This window comes from Pteropus alecto, unplaced genomic scaffold, assembly GCF_000325575.1.
Source record: "Pteropus alecto unplaced genomic scaffold, ASM32557v1 scaffold52, whole genome shotgun sequence".
Classification (NCBI taxonomy): Eukaryota; Metazoa; Chordata; class Mammalia; order Chiroptera; family Pteropodidae; genus Pteropus; species Pteropus alecto.
The window spans coordinates 3,032,179-3,045,858 of record NW_006433941.1 but is presented as its reverse complement, the minus strand read 5'-3'; the positions used below and the strand labels follow the sequence as shown (position 1 = coordinate 3,045,858).

The 13,680-nt window shown below is 49.6% G+C and overlaps 1 protein-coding gene and 1 pseudogene across 1 annotated transcript in view; both read right to left on the bottom strand.

The window, feature by feature from the left end:
* Positions 1-13,680, bottom strand: part of LRRC75A (leucine rich repeat containing 75A) — a 43,943-nt gene that overhangs the window by 3,489 nt on the left and 26,774 nt on the right. The window contains exons 3-4 of the mRNA XM_006908473.3: positions 10,178-10,306; positions 694-809 (exon numbers count right to left, since the gene is read on the bottom strand). Coding sequence (XP_006908535.1) covers positions 694-809; positions 10,178-10,306 — 245 coding nt within the window. The remainder of the gene's footprint in view (positions 1-693; positions 810-10,177; positions 10,307-13,680) is intronic.
* LOC112477062 lies at positions 13,340-13,458 on the bottom strand (annotated as a pseudogene).

The window sequence follows — 13,680 nt, the reverse complement described above, 5'->3', positions numbered from 1 at the left end:
AGCCACAGTGCTTTCTTCTCGGTGGTGGTGGTGGCGGGTAGGTGGAGGGGTGGTCTTTCCCCTCCCTGGCTACAGGACCTGGAAGGATGAGCCCACAGCAGCATCAAGGCACTGCTAATCTTTCAGAACCCAGGGCGCTCTGCCCTCATGGTCGTTTGCAAGAAAGGCAGTGGTGCTTCCTCCTCTAGGAAGCCTTCCTTTCAGGATCCCATCCACTTGCTTCCTGTCATGGCCCACAAGTTATGTCCCATGTGCCCTCTTCCCTAATCTTCAAATTCCTTGAGCATCCTTACTGCTTGCTGCATGGGCCAGGGACAAGCCTGGGATCAGGAGCCCCCTAGGGGAACTGGGGGGTTCAGCGCACCAGGAATTAGAAACTCATGCTCCCCTCCCCACCCATCCATCAGAATGGGCACATTTTCCCCAGCTCCCACCCCATAGACCACAGCCCTGCCTCTAGTGCCTCTCATGGCTCATGTTCACCTGCAATGCCCTCCTGGCTGCTCTCCCCCACTCCTGAATTCCCTTTCAATCTCACTTCTTTCAGGCAGCCTTCCAAGATAGGTCCAGCTTTTCCCTTCACCCCACTGCCCTGGGAGGGGGTGCTGTGCACCACATGCCCAGCCTGGCATAGACTGACTTTGGGATGTAGAGGGAGGCGGGGCAAACCCACTTCAAGTGACCATGACTCACCAGGCCTGCGGCTTCCTCTTCACCAGCCCCCGGTGCCGCCTCCACTGGGAGTGGGGGCTGAGATGGTATGTCAGCTGCCGGCAAAGCTTCTCCATGGCACCCAGTGCATCACCTTCCTGCAAAGGCAACCACAGGTGACTGGGTGGGTGGGGTCCCTGTGTCACTGGAGTAGGGTAAGGTGGACCCAGGCCCCCACCTCCAGCTTCCTGCCCTGAAGGAAGAACATGACACCCCCAGGCTGAGCTGGGGGAGGCCTGATCTGCTGGCTCAAGGTGGGTGCCCTTAGCAGAGCAGTGGTTGGTTGCAAACTGATCTGCACAGGGTTTTAGTTTTGCGAATTAGTTGCTATCATTGAAAAAAATGGAGATTTATTTAAAAGTAAATGAGCATAATGGCTCTGGACATTGGGGATTTCAGCTTATCTGAATTGACTGGAGCTGAGTTACCAGCTGATCCCTTAGCCAGGATTCACTATGATCCCTGCCACTCCCCAGTGTCCAGAGCCGTTATGCTCATTTACTGGTTCAACAAATATTTACTGAGTACCTCCTAGATGCCAGGCACTTCTAGGTGCTGACAACACAGCTACCAACAAATGTCCTTATGAGAGGCTGAGAGCCTACCACAGAGCCCTGTATTTGTATTTCAACAGTAAAGAGGAAAATGAAATATTTTTACCATGATTCTTTTACCCATGTCAAAAGTGGGAAAATAAAAGAATGAAGGGGCCATGTTTTTCCCAACCCAATTCATTCATCTACGTTACCTATCTGGCCCATTAGCATTTGAGTTTGAGACCCTAGGTGTTATGACTGTGTCCTCCCAAAAAACATCCTTACTTTGAAGTCCTAATTCTCAATACCTCAGATGTGACCTTATTTGGACACAGGACCTCTAAAGAGTAAGGTAAAATCCAGTGACTGGTGTCCTCATAAGAGATTAGGACGCAGACATGTACAAGCGGAAAGACCATGTGAAGACACAGTGAGAAGACAGCCATCTACAAGCCAAGGAAAAAAGCCTCAGAGGAAACAAACCTTGCCAACACCTTGATCTTGGACTTCTGGCCTCTAGAACTGTGAGAGATAAATTTTTGTTATTTAAGTGGTATTTTGTTATGGCAGCCATAGCAAACTCATATTTTGGGTTAAGGTGTGCAACAGAGAGATCCTAGAGTTTCCAACTCCATCCCAAAGGAAGTCAATTTGACAGTCATTGAGCCCTGGGAGAGGGAGTGGCCAAGTGTGCTCCTGCCAAATCTGGGTCCAGTGCCAGGGTCAAGGGCTAGAATGCCAGGGCTTAGATGCAAACCCACTTGTGATAGCAACGTGGGTGTGGTGAGGTTCAACCATTAACGCACAACCAGTGCTCAGCAGAGCACTTGGCACAGAGTGAGTGAGCACTCCGTAAAAGCCAGCTTGATTCTTATCATCATTACACTGCTCATGGAGAAGCAACATAATGAGTAAGAGCATGAACTTGGCACCAAACTGTGGATTCAGATCCTTGCTTTATCACTTCCTGTGTGACCTTAGGCAAATCACTTGACCTCTCTATGCCTCTGATCCTCATCTTTGAAGGGATAATAGTACCAACCTCACAGGGGATTTTGTGAGGATTAAATGAGTTATTACTTGTAAAGTTCTCTGAATATACCTCAGCGTGTAGTAAGCTCTCTAGGAATGCTTGCTGAATCAATACTCTGCTATACTGTAAGAGCAGCGCAAACACATGGAACTCTGGTAGGATAAAGAAAGATCACTTCTGCCCAGGATCAGATTTGAGCTGGGCTTTTAAGAGCAGATGGATTAGTCTGTCCCTTGACTAAGGGCTTGGCGGTATAGGGAGAGGTGACATCTGGGGCCTCACTTCTCACCACTTCCATGGCTACCACTTTAGTTCAAGCCATTATCGTCTATCACCTGGATTAGTGCACACAGACGTGCGAGGAATTCCCACAGTACCCTAGAATAGTAAATGCTTTCATTATCCTAATTTTACAGAGGAAGAAACTGAGGCTCAGAGGGCCAGGGCTGATAGATAGGCAAGAAGAGGCTTGGAGGGAGACGAGAGACAGAAGAGGTAGGAAGAGGGGAGCTGAGTGTTTGAAAAGGTGAACACCTGCACAGGAATACAGCAGGCCAAGGAAGGCCCAAGACTGAATGGAATCAGTTTAGGGGAAACCTCTGGCCTCTAATTCTCCACGAGCCTTGTCACTTTCTATTGCCTAAGCCTGCCTGAGAAGCAGATGTTACCTGTCACTCTGGAAAACTACATTTACAACCCCTGGGGGTGACATGTTTTGATTCCTGGACTTCATTTCTTGCTAAGCCTGGACATATGGGTGTGTGTGATGGGAAATAATGGGTAGTGAGAGAGGCAGAGACTCCACCTTAGGAGCTGCAGGGTAATCACTGGATGAGAAACAGCAGGATTACATTTGCATTTTCAGACTGTCCTCTAACTGGGGGAGATGGAGAAAGGGGAGGACTGGAGGTAGAGAGGGTGACTCAGGGCCAGGCTCATCTGCTTATGTGTGGTTTGGGGCATCCCTGCCAGGCCCATGGAAAGGGCTGAAAGTGACAAAGTCTACCACACTTGACTGACGATATACAGGATGCAGAGGGTATGGGCAGGGAAGGGATGAGTAGGGGTCTTGGCTTTGGGCTTGGAACCTAGGTAGAAGGCAAGAGGCTCTGGAGAAGCAGGTGAAAAGGCAGGATGGGGGAATGACCAGCTCATGTGGGGCCATGTGGAGTTTGAGAGGCCTATGGGACCTCCAGCTGGAAGATGTGATTGGATTTATGGGGCTGGACCCCAAGACAGGTCCAGGCTGCACACGTTCATCAGCATCTGATTAAAGCCCCTGGCCAGGAAATGAGCCAAGGGGGATGGCAGGGGGGAACAGCTACATTATCAAAGGGGCAGAGAGACATACTGGACATGATGAAACAGAACGCACAGTCAGAGAAGCAGAAGTAAGCAGAGCCATGGCACCAAAGAAAAGGGTCGTTGGCACTCCAATGAGGAGGGCTTGGTCAGCATAGGCTCTGAGGGGAGCAGTCATGGTAAGGGCCAGGGTGAAGGCCAACTTTAGAGACCAAAGGGAGAATGGGGGGTGACAATGGATATGGTGATCTAGAGCCACAGTTCTTCACCTGGGACTCGTACACTGGAATCACGAGAGCTTTAAAAAACACTGCTGCCTGGGCCACCCCCAGCAATGGGTGGTCAGTTTGGGTTTTTTTCAAAGCTCCCCAGGTGATTCTCCTGTGCTGCGAAGGTGGAGAACCACTTTGAAGACAAGGACAGTGGATAGGATCTGGTGGTTTGCCCAGTGTCTCTCCTGGGACCACCTTGGGACAGGACGTTGCCAGCCTCCCACAGCACGTGCTCCAAAGCTGAAAACTGAGCTCCTCAGCTTTGGCTCCTCCTCCAAACACTTCCCAGAGTTTCCAAAATCAGGGGTCACAGGCTCTCCCTCCATCCTCCAGGCCTGGACAGCCGGGCCTTGAAGGAAGAAACAAGAAAGGAGGCAAAACAGCCGCTGCAGTGCTCGAGTGCTGCCACAAGGGGCAGCCATCGCAGAGTGAGGCACAGAGTTGACTCCACAGGGCTGTTCCTGACCTCGGAGACTGGGGAGCCTCCTTTTGGACTAAATGGGGACAACAGAGTTGATTTGAGACTAAACGTGAGCTAATGTCCTCACAGAAGTGATAGCTTCTCTGGACTAAGTAAACAACAGCTAACATTTCTCAAGTATCCACTATGTGTGATAGGCATCGCCTCTGTGGATTGCATGCATGAACTCATCATAATCCTATGAAACAGGGGCTGTTATTCCCACTTTACAAACAAAGGAACTGAGGCACAAAGGTGAATAGACTGGCAAGCCACACCACGTGTAAGAGGTATTAAGATCAAACTGCAGGCTCTGAGGCTGGTGCTCCCAACCTTCCACCTGCCTTGCGCTCTGCTCTGCCCACCTGGTGATAATCTTTCACTTAGGTTAGTTCACAGTGTCTCTATCATTTACACAGAGAATAACCATAAGCAGGCCCTCCTACTAATTTTTTCTCAACTCCATCACTTTTCAAGACCCCTCCAGCCTGCCCTCCTACGGAAAACAGGACAAAGCAGGACAGGCCCAGAGATGGCAGCGTAAGAAGAGAAGGTGGGGGAAAGAGGGCAGGACGTAAGGTGAGAGAGGAGGCAAAGGAGGAGGAAGTGCCATTTTTATGTGGTTTCGAGGAGGAAGTGCCATTTTCATGTGGTTTCAGCATCAAGAAACAGCTGCCTCCCAGGTACAAAGCAGCCATGCGCACCTTGTGCAACCCTGGTCAGGGAGCTCTGACCATAGGCACTGCATGTTACACACCGTGGGCCCTGCACCCAGCATTCTGATGGTCTGCTGGCCCCTCTCTTCTGGGAACTTTCTTCTGAAAGTGTTGTGGCCCAGCAGCCCTTCTGTGCAACCAGATCCCATTACAAAGCTACAGTCGACTGATCCAGAAGTGGACACTGGCAGAGCACAGCCAATCAGCCCTTCTTTGGAATCATGACTTGAGACAGTGTATATACTGCTGACTCCTCAAGGCTGGACACTGACCTGTAAATCTGGAGCTGCAGGAGGCCCTCTTTCCTGCCCTGAAGCCTGGGTAAGGAGTGAAGAGTGTGGTGTCGGGGTGAGGTGGGGGAGGCAGCAGAGGGGAGATGTCTGCACTGTTTGTAGTTCTAGTCCCTCTTTCAAGCTCAACTGCCTTTGGGTGCCACAGGACCCCTCAGTTTCAAGGATAAATGTTCTCCCTTCCTTTGAGGCAGCCTGAGTGGGCTTCTGGCACTTGTGGCACAGTCCTAACTGGAGGCTCAAAGGCAGTTTGCAGAATTAATTCTGGAACTCTTCAGTCCCACCCATGGCAAAGGAAGAAGGCAGGAGAGGGGCATGGCGAAAGTCAGGGGTGACTCAGCACCACAGGGTGGCATGTGGGTCAGGGCGGCAGCCTCTCTGGACCTGCCCAGTGCTGGAAGCCCTGGAGAAGAATCTGTTTGAGGGACTCTCACTGACCTGTCAGAAAGATGCTGAAGGCAGATCTGCACTCTCATCCAGGGGGGGTCCCAGTGCCAGAGCACTGCCCCATCTCTCAGCTGCCAGACGGTGACACCTACCCACTATCTTCACTTTCCCAGGCAACTTTGCATGCTGCCTTCAGGACCCAAGTAAGGATAGCTTTCCACTGCTGTATGTCCAAAGGCTTCCTCGTTCACTCATCAAATACTGACTGCATGGCCTACTTTGCACTGGAGACCATGTGCTGGCTTTTCTGCTTACTCCCTCCTCCCAGTCCATTCTTTGCCCTTCTCTGTGCTCAGAAGGCTGAACTCCATACATGGCATCACCTAGCCCTCTTGCCCACGTTTCCTAGTTGGGTTAAGCTAATGGGAACAACTGGGAGAGAAATCAAAGGGCAGGAGGAGAGAAAGGTCAAGGAATTTATTTTTCTCATTCTTTTCCTGCTTTAGTATGTGTGGCAGCCAGCCTCCAAGACAGCCCTCACGATCCTGGCCTCCTGGTATTTGTCCTCCTGTGTTGTCTCCTTCCATACTGTCTTGGGGTTGATCTGGGCGATCAGTAGAATATGGCAGCAGTGATGGTATGTTACTTCTGAGGCTACGTCATAAAAGATATTGTGGCTTCTACCTTGCTTTCTCTCTGGGAGGAACTGGCTACGATGATGTGAGGACACTAAAGCAGTCCAATGGGGAAGCCCATGTGGCAAGGAACTGAGACCTCCTGCCAACAGCTGTGGAATGCACCATTCTGGAAGTGGGTCTGCCAACCTCTGTCAGGCCTTCAGATATATGCAGCAGCCTTGGCCAATGTCTTGAGACCCTCAGCCAGAACTACCTAGCTAAGCTGCTCCAGAATTCTTGACCTACAGAGGCTATACAGCAATAAATGTCTTGTTTTAACCCCTTAAGTTTTGGGATGATTTGTTATGCACAATATAAAACACAGGCATTCTCACCTTGGCTCCAGCGATACAGCTTCCACCTGCAGCCCCTTGCATGGTAACGACTTCCTGCTACTGCTAGTGTTTGGGGGTCTCAACGTCCCCTGTTCATTTCCTTTATCTTGCCCATAACCCTGGAAATAGCCCCTTAATGAACTCTTAAAAATTCTCAATGGAAAAGGTCTCCTGCTTCCTACCAGGGCCCTGCCTGGTGCAGGATGTAACCGTGAACAGACAGATGCTGTCTCTTGCCCCTGTGGAGTTTACTTTCCAATGGGGAAAGCAGATAATATGTTAGCCAACAAATAAATAAGCAAGATAATTTTGGAGACCAGTGAGTGAAATGAAGAAGTAAATAGAGCGTGAGACAGAGGCTGATTGGGAGAACAACTCAAAGAAGGCCTCTGAGAGGTGACGTTCAGGCTGAGTCTGGAGAGTGAACCTCAGACAGAGTAGGCAGGTACGGTCAGGGGCGACAGCAAAGTCCCTAAGGTAGGAGAGGATCTGGATGCTCCAGGAACCGAGAGGAGGCCCATGTGGCTAGAGCAGAGTCAGCAGAGTGGAGAGTGGGAGATGAGATGGAAGATTCCAGCAGGGCCAGGCAAAGAGTTTGGGTTTTATTTAAATTACAACACAATGCTACATGGAAGGTTTTTCAGCAAGTACATAGAGGATCTAATATACCTTTGCAGATGGCTCTCTGGCTGCTTCCAGAGCATAGAAAGGAGGCCCAGAGTCCAGCTGGAGGCTATTCCAGTAGACCTAGGACTGGCCAGGCCCCTGGGCCTCCAGCAGGGCCAAACCCTCTGGCTGGTTCTGGCAATCTGGGTCAGAGGTCAGCCTGGTAGATTCCAAGTCTCTGAGTCCACAGGGGCCAGGGTCTAGGGCCATGTCTTACTTGCCACCGTGTCCCACAACTGACCTGCTAGGTCTGAGCACCCTGCTTAGCACGTGGCTGGTGCTCACCAATTAGTTACACCTCAGCTTCTGCACATGGAGTGTTCAGTTGTGCCAGGCACATGCCAGTGCTTCTCAAGAAGCATCTCACTGAACCCTCAAAACATCCCTATAGGAGAGTATTGTTGTGCCCACCTTTGTTGAGAAAAATGAGGTTCAGCTAATTAAGTGATCTGAAAAAGTTTACACCCGGGCAATGGACTGAATGTTTGTGTTCCCCCAAGTCAGATGTTGAGCCCCAATCTCAATGTGATGGTATTTGGAGGTAGGGCCTTTGGGAGGTGATTAGGATAAGCTGGGGTTATGAGGGTTATAAGAAGAGGCCAGAGAGTTAGCTCCCATTCTTTCTGCCACGTTGAGGATACAATGAAAAAGAAGCTGTCTGCAAAGCAGGAAGAGGGCTCTCACCAAGAACCTGACCATGTCGACACCCTGATCTCAGACTGCCAGCCTCCAAAACTATGAAATAAATTTGTTGTTTATAAGCCATGCAGTCAATGGTAATTTGTTATAGCAGCCCGAGCTGAGACAGCACACATATGGCTCCTCTGGCCCCCATCCAGATGGAAAGGATGGATGGCAGAGCAGAACCCTTGGCCAGCTCCCTTCTCAGCCCTGTCCTGTTTCCCAGTGTCTGACACAGGCAGTTAACCACCTGCAGGCCCTTTCTGTGTGGAGGGAAGCTGTCTCCACACAGGCCCCGACCCCCTGTGCTGGCCGCAGCACCATGAGCCCCGGGTGAGCAATGACAGCCCAGAGACCCGGTACTTAAGCACCCTGTGCCCTGTCTAGCACTGGGGCCCAACTCCCACCTGGGGTTCTCAACTGGGGTGTGACCTTTCTCAGATCACTTCATTACCTAAACTACATCTTCTTCAACTCTAAAATGGGCATGAAGGTAATGCTTCTGTTATTGAGTTGCTTTGAGCACCCTATAGCCTGTCACCCTTCTCACTGTGGGTAACTAAACCTATGCTCTAGAAAAGGCAGGGGTCTGGCAACTGCAAAGCCTCCTACAGCCTCAGTCTCAGCTTCCCAAGGCTGCTCCAGGTATAATCTGAATGAGCAGAGAGAGTGGTTCCAGCTCCAGTCTGTTCCCCATTGCTCCTGGCACCAGCTCCTCTTCTCTAGGCCTTGAGGTTCCCAATCTACCACCCTCATAACTGGCTTTTTCTTACCTTTGCATATTTGAGTCCAACATTCTTGCCTTCTGCTATATCCCCCCACCAACCTGCTCCCACACCTGCTCCCAATCTGCTTCCAGCCCTCCACAGCTAGGCCCCAATCTCTGAGTCTTGGCACCAGACAGCCCCAGAAGCCAGAGAAAAGACCAACACAAAGCCCCAGAGAGAGGGTCGTCTCTGAGCAAGGTTCCAGCCCCCTAGTTGACAGTGTTCAAGTCTGTACCCAGGCTGAGCAAGGGGTGGACTTGGGAAACACCTCCTCACTCGTATCCCAGATCCTTCTCTGAAAGAGGAAGTGTCCTTCCAGCACTCCTTGGACCTGCTCTGGCTTCCTGCCCTTGGCACAGAGAAAGCACTTCTTTTGGAAGATGCTGGAAATTGAGGGATGGAAGAGAAGGAACCAAAACAACATAAAGAAAAGCTCAAGCCTTGAGCTGCCCCATCACAGCCCTCTCCTTCCCTGCCAGGCACCTGATGGGTAGGTCTGGGAAGCCAACCTGGAGCCCAGCAAGGCCCATGGCCTATCCTGGGCCTTGGAGCCAGCAGGAAGAGGGGCAGACCCTCCCATCCAGAAGGGGCTGAGCAGTGCCTGTGGAGCCCAGAGATCCCTAGAGCTTTTCTTGCTCAGCTCCCAAAGCCAGGCAGGTAGTAGATATGAACAAAGTGAGTGGTTGTAAAATGACACTCAGCATCAGAGCGAAGACAAATGGAAGTGGTGGGGACTGAGGCAAACTGGGGAACACCACGCAGGGCCACTGCTAGACGTACACTGCACCTTTGTACAAACAAGAAAAAGCCCACTTCTGGTGGACAGTCTTGCCTGCACCAGCGCCCATGGCTTGGTGGGCAGAGAGAGGGCTAGATTCGAATTGCCTCCTCTCTCCCCCAACCCCTGCCACTTTTGTGTTTGCATGTCTTTGCGCAGGGCACAACCTGCACAACTGTACATGGTGGCCCCAGCCCCACATAACAGGGGTGGCTACCTGGCTCCAGCCCTATAGAAATGAGGGCCTCATGTTGCTGGAGCTCTCCATTTTTCAAGGGCAGCTGAATATAATGATTGTGTGAAATATTCTGATTTTTAAATGTTGGTAATGAAGACTTAAAACACCTCATGGGCCAAACAAAACCTGTGCTGATGATGCCAGTGTGTGGCCTTCACCATGGTTGCTCGGCCTCAGGCCTGACCTCTTGGTGCTTCTGTGTGGGGGCCCATTTTCTCTGGGCTTGGGCTGCGTCAACCAGCCCTCCTTGGACACTGAGCTGCTCTCCTCAGGAAGTTGCTTGCCTCACACCCCTGGACCTGGCTGCCTTAGACCATAGCCTCCCTACCGGCTTGGGGCAGTGGATGTAGCGGGCCAGGCTGATGATGAGGTCATGTGTGATGGGGTCCACCAGGTTCCGGAAGCTGGCGTAGCGGTACAGAACATCGTCCAGTGAGGTTGACTCCATGCCTAGGTCCTGTAAGAGTGAAGGATGCCCAGAGGTCAGGGGCGGTTCTGCCCTACCCTTGACTCCCACCCAAATGCCCAGAACAGTCCCCTGGAGGCGGCTCAGCCTGCCTTATAGCAGAGCCCTGGCAAGGGAGGAGAACCCCCACTTTGAAGAGGTTTCCCAACTTGCAAGGAAGCATCTACAGAACTTCTCCCAGGGGCCAGGCAAACCTCTGCAGAGCTGGCCTGCCCTGTTTATGGCCCTCTCCCAAGACAGCCCCCCAGCCATCGCCTCTCTGGTTCTCCAAGGACAAAGCCAAGGATTGCTGGCCAGGTGCAGTGCTCATGGCTGCTTGTCCATCTAGGGCAAACTTTGAAAACGGCATGCATAGTAAATTCCCCTGCTTTGTGATAGGATCATGCATTGATATTTGGTTTTTCTTGCTTCTGAGGTAATTTTTACTGCACCTTCTGTAGATGACCCAACCTCGGTATTCCTTTGTGTTAGGGGTGTTTCTGAGTTGTGGGGTTGAAGGGAAGAGTTGCCAGGCACCAGGAAGAAAATCCCACCAGGGCTCACAGAGGAAGGGTATCAAATGTGTCCTTCTAATCCTTATATATTGCTGGTGGGACTGCAAATGGGTACAGCCACTATGGAAAACAGTATGGAGGTTCCTCAAAAAACTAAGAATTGATTTTTCATATGATCCAGCAATCCCTCTACTGGGTATTTACCCCATAGACTTGAAAACCCATATCCAAAAAGATATTTGCACACCAATGTTCATAGCAGTATTATTCACAGTGGCCAGGACATGGAAGCAACCAAAGTGTCCTATGATAGATGACTGGCTAAAGAAGCTGTGGTACATATATACAATGGAATATCAGTCATAAAAAGAGATGAAATATTGCCATTTGCGACAACATGGATGAACCTCGAGATAATCATGCTAAGCGAAATAAGCCAGACAGAAAAAGTTGAAAATCACATGATATCACTTATATGTGGGATATAAACCTAAAAGCAACAAATGAGCAGGACAAACAAACAGAGACTCATGGACATGAACTATAGGCTAGTGGTTACCAGAGGACTATAGACTAGTGGTTTCTAGTGGGGTGGGGGAGGAGGAGAGAGGTAGACGGGGTCAAATATATGGTAGCTGAAGGAAACTAGACTTTGGGTGGTAAACACACAATAGAATATACAGATATAAATGATAATGTACACCTGCAAATTATATAATTGTATTAACCAATGTTACCCCAATAAACTTAATTAAAAATTAAAAACAAAACAAAATAAAACAAATGGGTCCTCCTAACTGGAGGGAAGGGAGCCTGGTGCATGGGACACTGAGTGGGTCAGGAGCAGTGGCAGAAACCACTGGGACAGAGGCCTGAGGAAGAACAAGAGTTTGTGAGGTTCCACACACTGAGAGCCCAGGCTGAGAGCCTCTTAAGAGACCCCTGCCGACCAGGAAGGGACTCAAGGGCTTGACCAAGAGCAGTGACCAGTGTGGATTAGGAACCAAGCGCCCTGCTCCAAGTGTTCTAGATTGTATAAGGCCCCAAGATTCTTGCACAACTCCAAACACGACTAAGCTTGAATTTCCCACCAGCCAAGCTGGTGGGAGCTTGAAATGGAGTAAATTGCTTTAGAGAAATAAACATGGTTTTCTACCCTAGAGTGTTGGACTAAAAACTACATGAGAAAGAGCATGCGTATACCTTCTGCCTTTTCTTGAACCCTCCCCTCACTTTCTGTTGTCCTTGGGTGGGAGCAGAGATTCCTGCTTCTAGCTTGGTACCTTGCACAAGCCAGGCAATGATGACATTTGCACCCCAGGGACTACCCCCACCCCACCTTGAGGATCAAGGAGGCCACTGAGTGTGGGCAGGGAAAGCAGGCACCACCTACATTTGCTGTCCTCGCTCTAAGATCCCTAGGTCACCAAGCCACACATGGAGTTGCCCCAGCACAGCCCAGAGAAGGAGGCTCCCAGCCCAGGCTGCCAGAGTTCAGTATCCTGGGGACAGGAAGTGTGTGGGTGATGGGTGAGTCCCAGTAGGGGTTTGCTGCGATTTCAGTGGGATAGCCTTAACTTTTCTAAATGCCTTCCCCATGTGATTCTTACACATCCCTGCAAGGCAAGTAGGCTGGGCATCATTAGTCCCAATTTACAGATGAAGAAACTAAGAACCAGAGTGGATGACTTCTTTAACTTTTAGAATTGCTGGAATAGAATGTAAAACTGATGACCACAATTAACACTACTGTATGGTATACTCGAAAGTTGCTAAGAGAGTAGATCCTTATTTTAAAAAGAGGCTAAAATGGAGTCACTTTTGCTAAGCCACGTCATCACCAAACAAAAACTTAATAACTAACCTAATTGCAGTTCCAGCCTCTTCCAGGAATGGAATTTTAAACCATTCAGTCTGGAATGTTCTGGTCAGCACTAGTGAGGTGATCTGCTTGATAAGACCCCTGACTTCCTCTAAGGAAAGGACAATTTACCTGAAATAATCTACTCTTTTAACATCTTAGTTCCTCATTTTCTGCCTATGAAAAACTTTCATTTTGTACAACTCATTGAAACACCTTTCTATTTACTAGATGGGATGCTGCCTGATTCATGAATTGCTTAATAAAGATCTTCAAATTTACTTGGGTGAATTTTGTTCTTTAACATCCTAAAAGTTCTCACCACAAGCTGAAAAAAAACCTCATTTTTTCTTTTTTTCTAACTACATGAGATGACTGGATGTTAACTAAATTCATTGTGGTAACCATTTTACATCATATGTAAGTCATCATGCTATAGTTTTAAACTTTGCAGGCTGTATCTCAGTTATAGCTCAAAAACCTGAAAAAAAAAATCACATGTAATAAAGATGTTAAAAAATTTTTCAGAAATGATGAGGGTGGGTCTATGCCCCCACTCTGGGGCCTGCTTTAGTATTACCCTGACTTATCTGGAGTTGGGCAGGACGCGGGCAGGGATGCTGTCCCGTGGTTTGGTGGTGGACATTTCTTTTCTTTTTTTTTTTTAAATGCCTACAGCACCTGGTATTCCTAGGTGGTCTCCCATGCAAGTACTAACCAAGCCTGACCCTGCTTAGCTTCCAAGATCTGATGAGATCAGGCACGTTCAGGGTGGCATGGCCATAGACTGGACATTTCTAAGAGCAAAGAACAGGTTCTTGTCAGATGGATCTGGAAGGGCAGAGGTGCCAATGCCCTCTGCCCCTGTTGGAGCCTTGCTAAGCCATGTTCTAGCTAGCTCCTATCTGTGACAGGGGTACTTTGCTCCCTGCTCTTCATTACAAAGGAATGGGTTTCTAGCTTAATTGAGGACACCAAGGGGCCAGTCTTGGGGTCTCTGTTTTCCATTC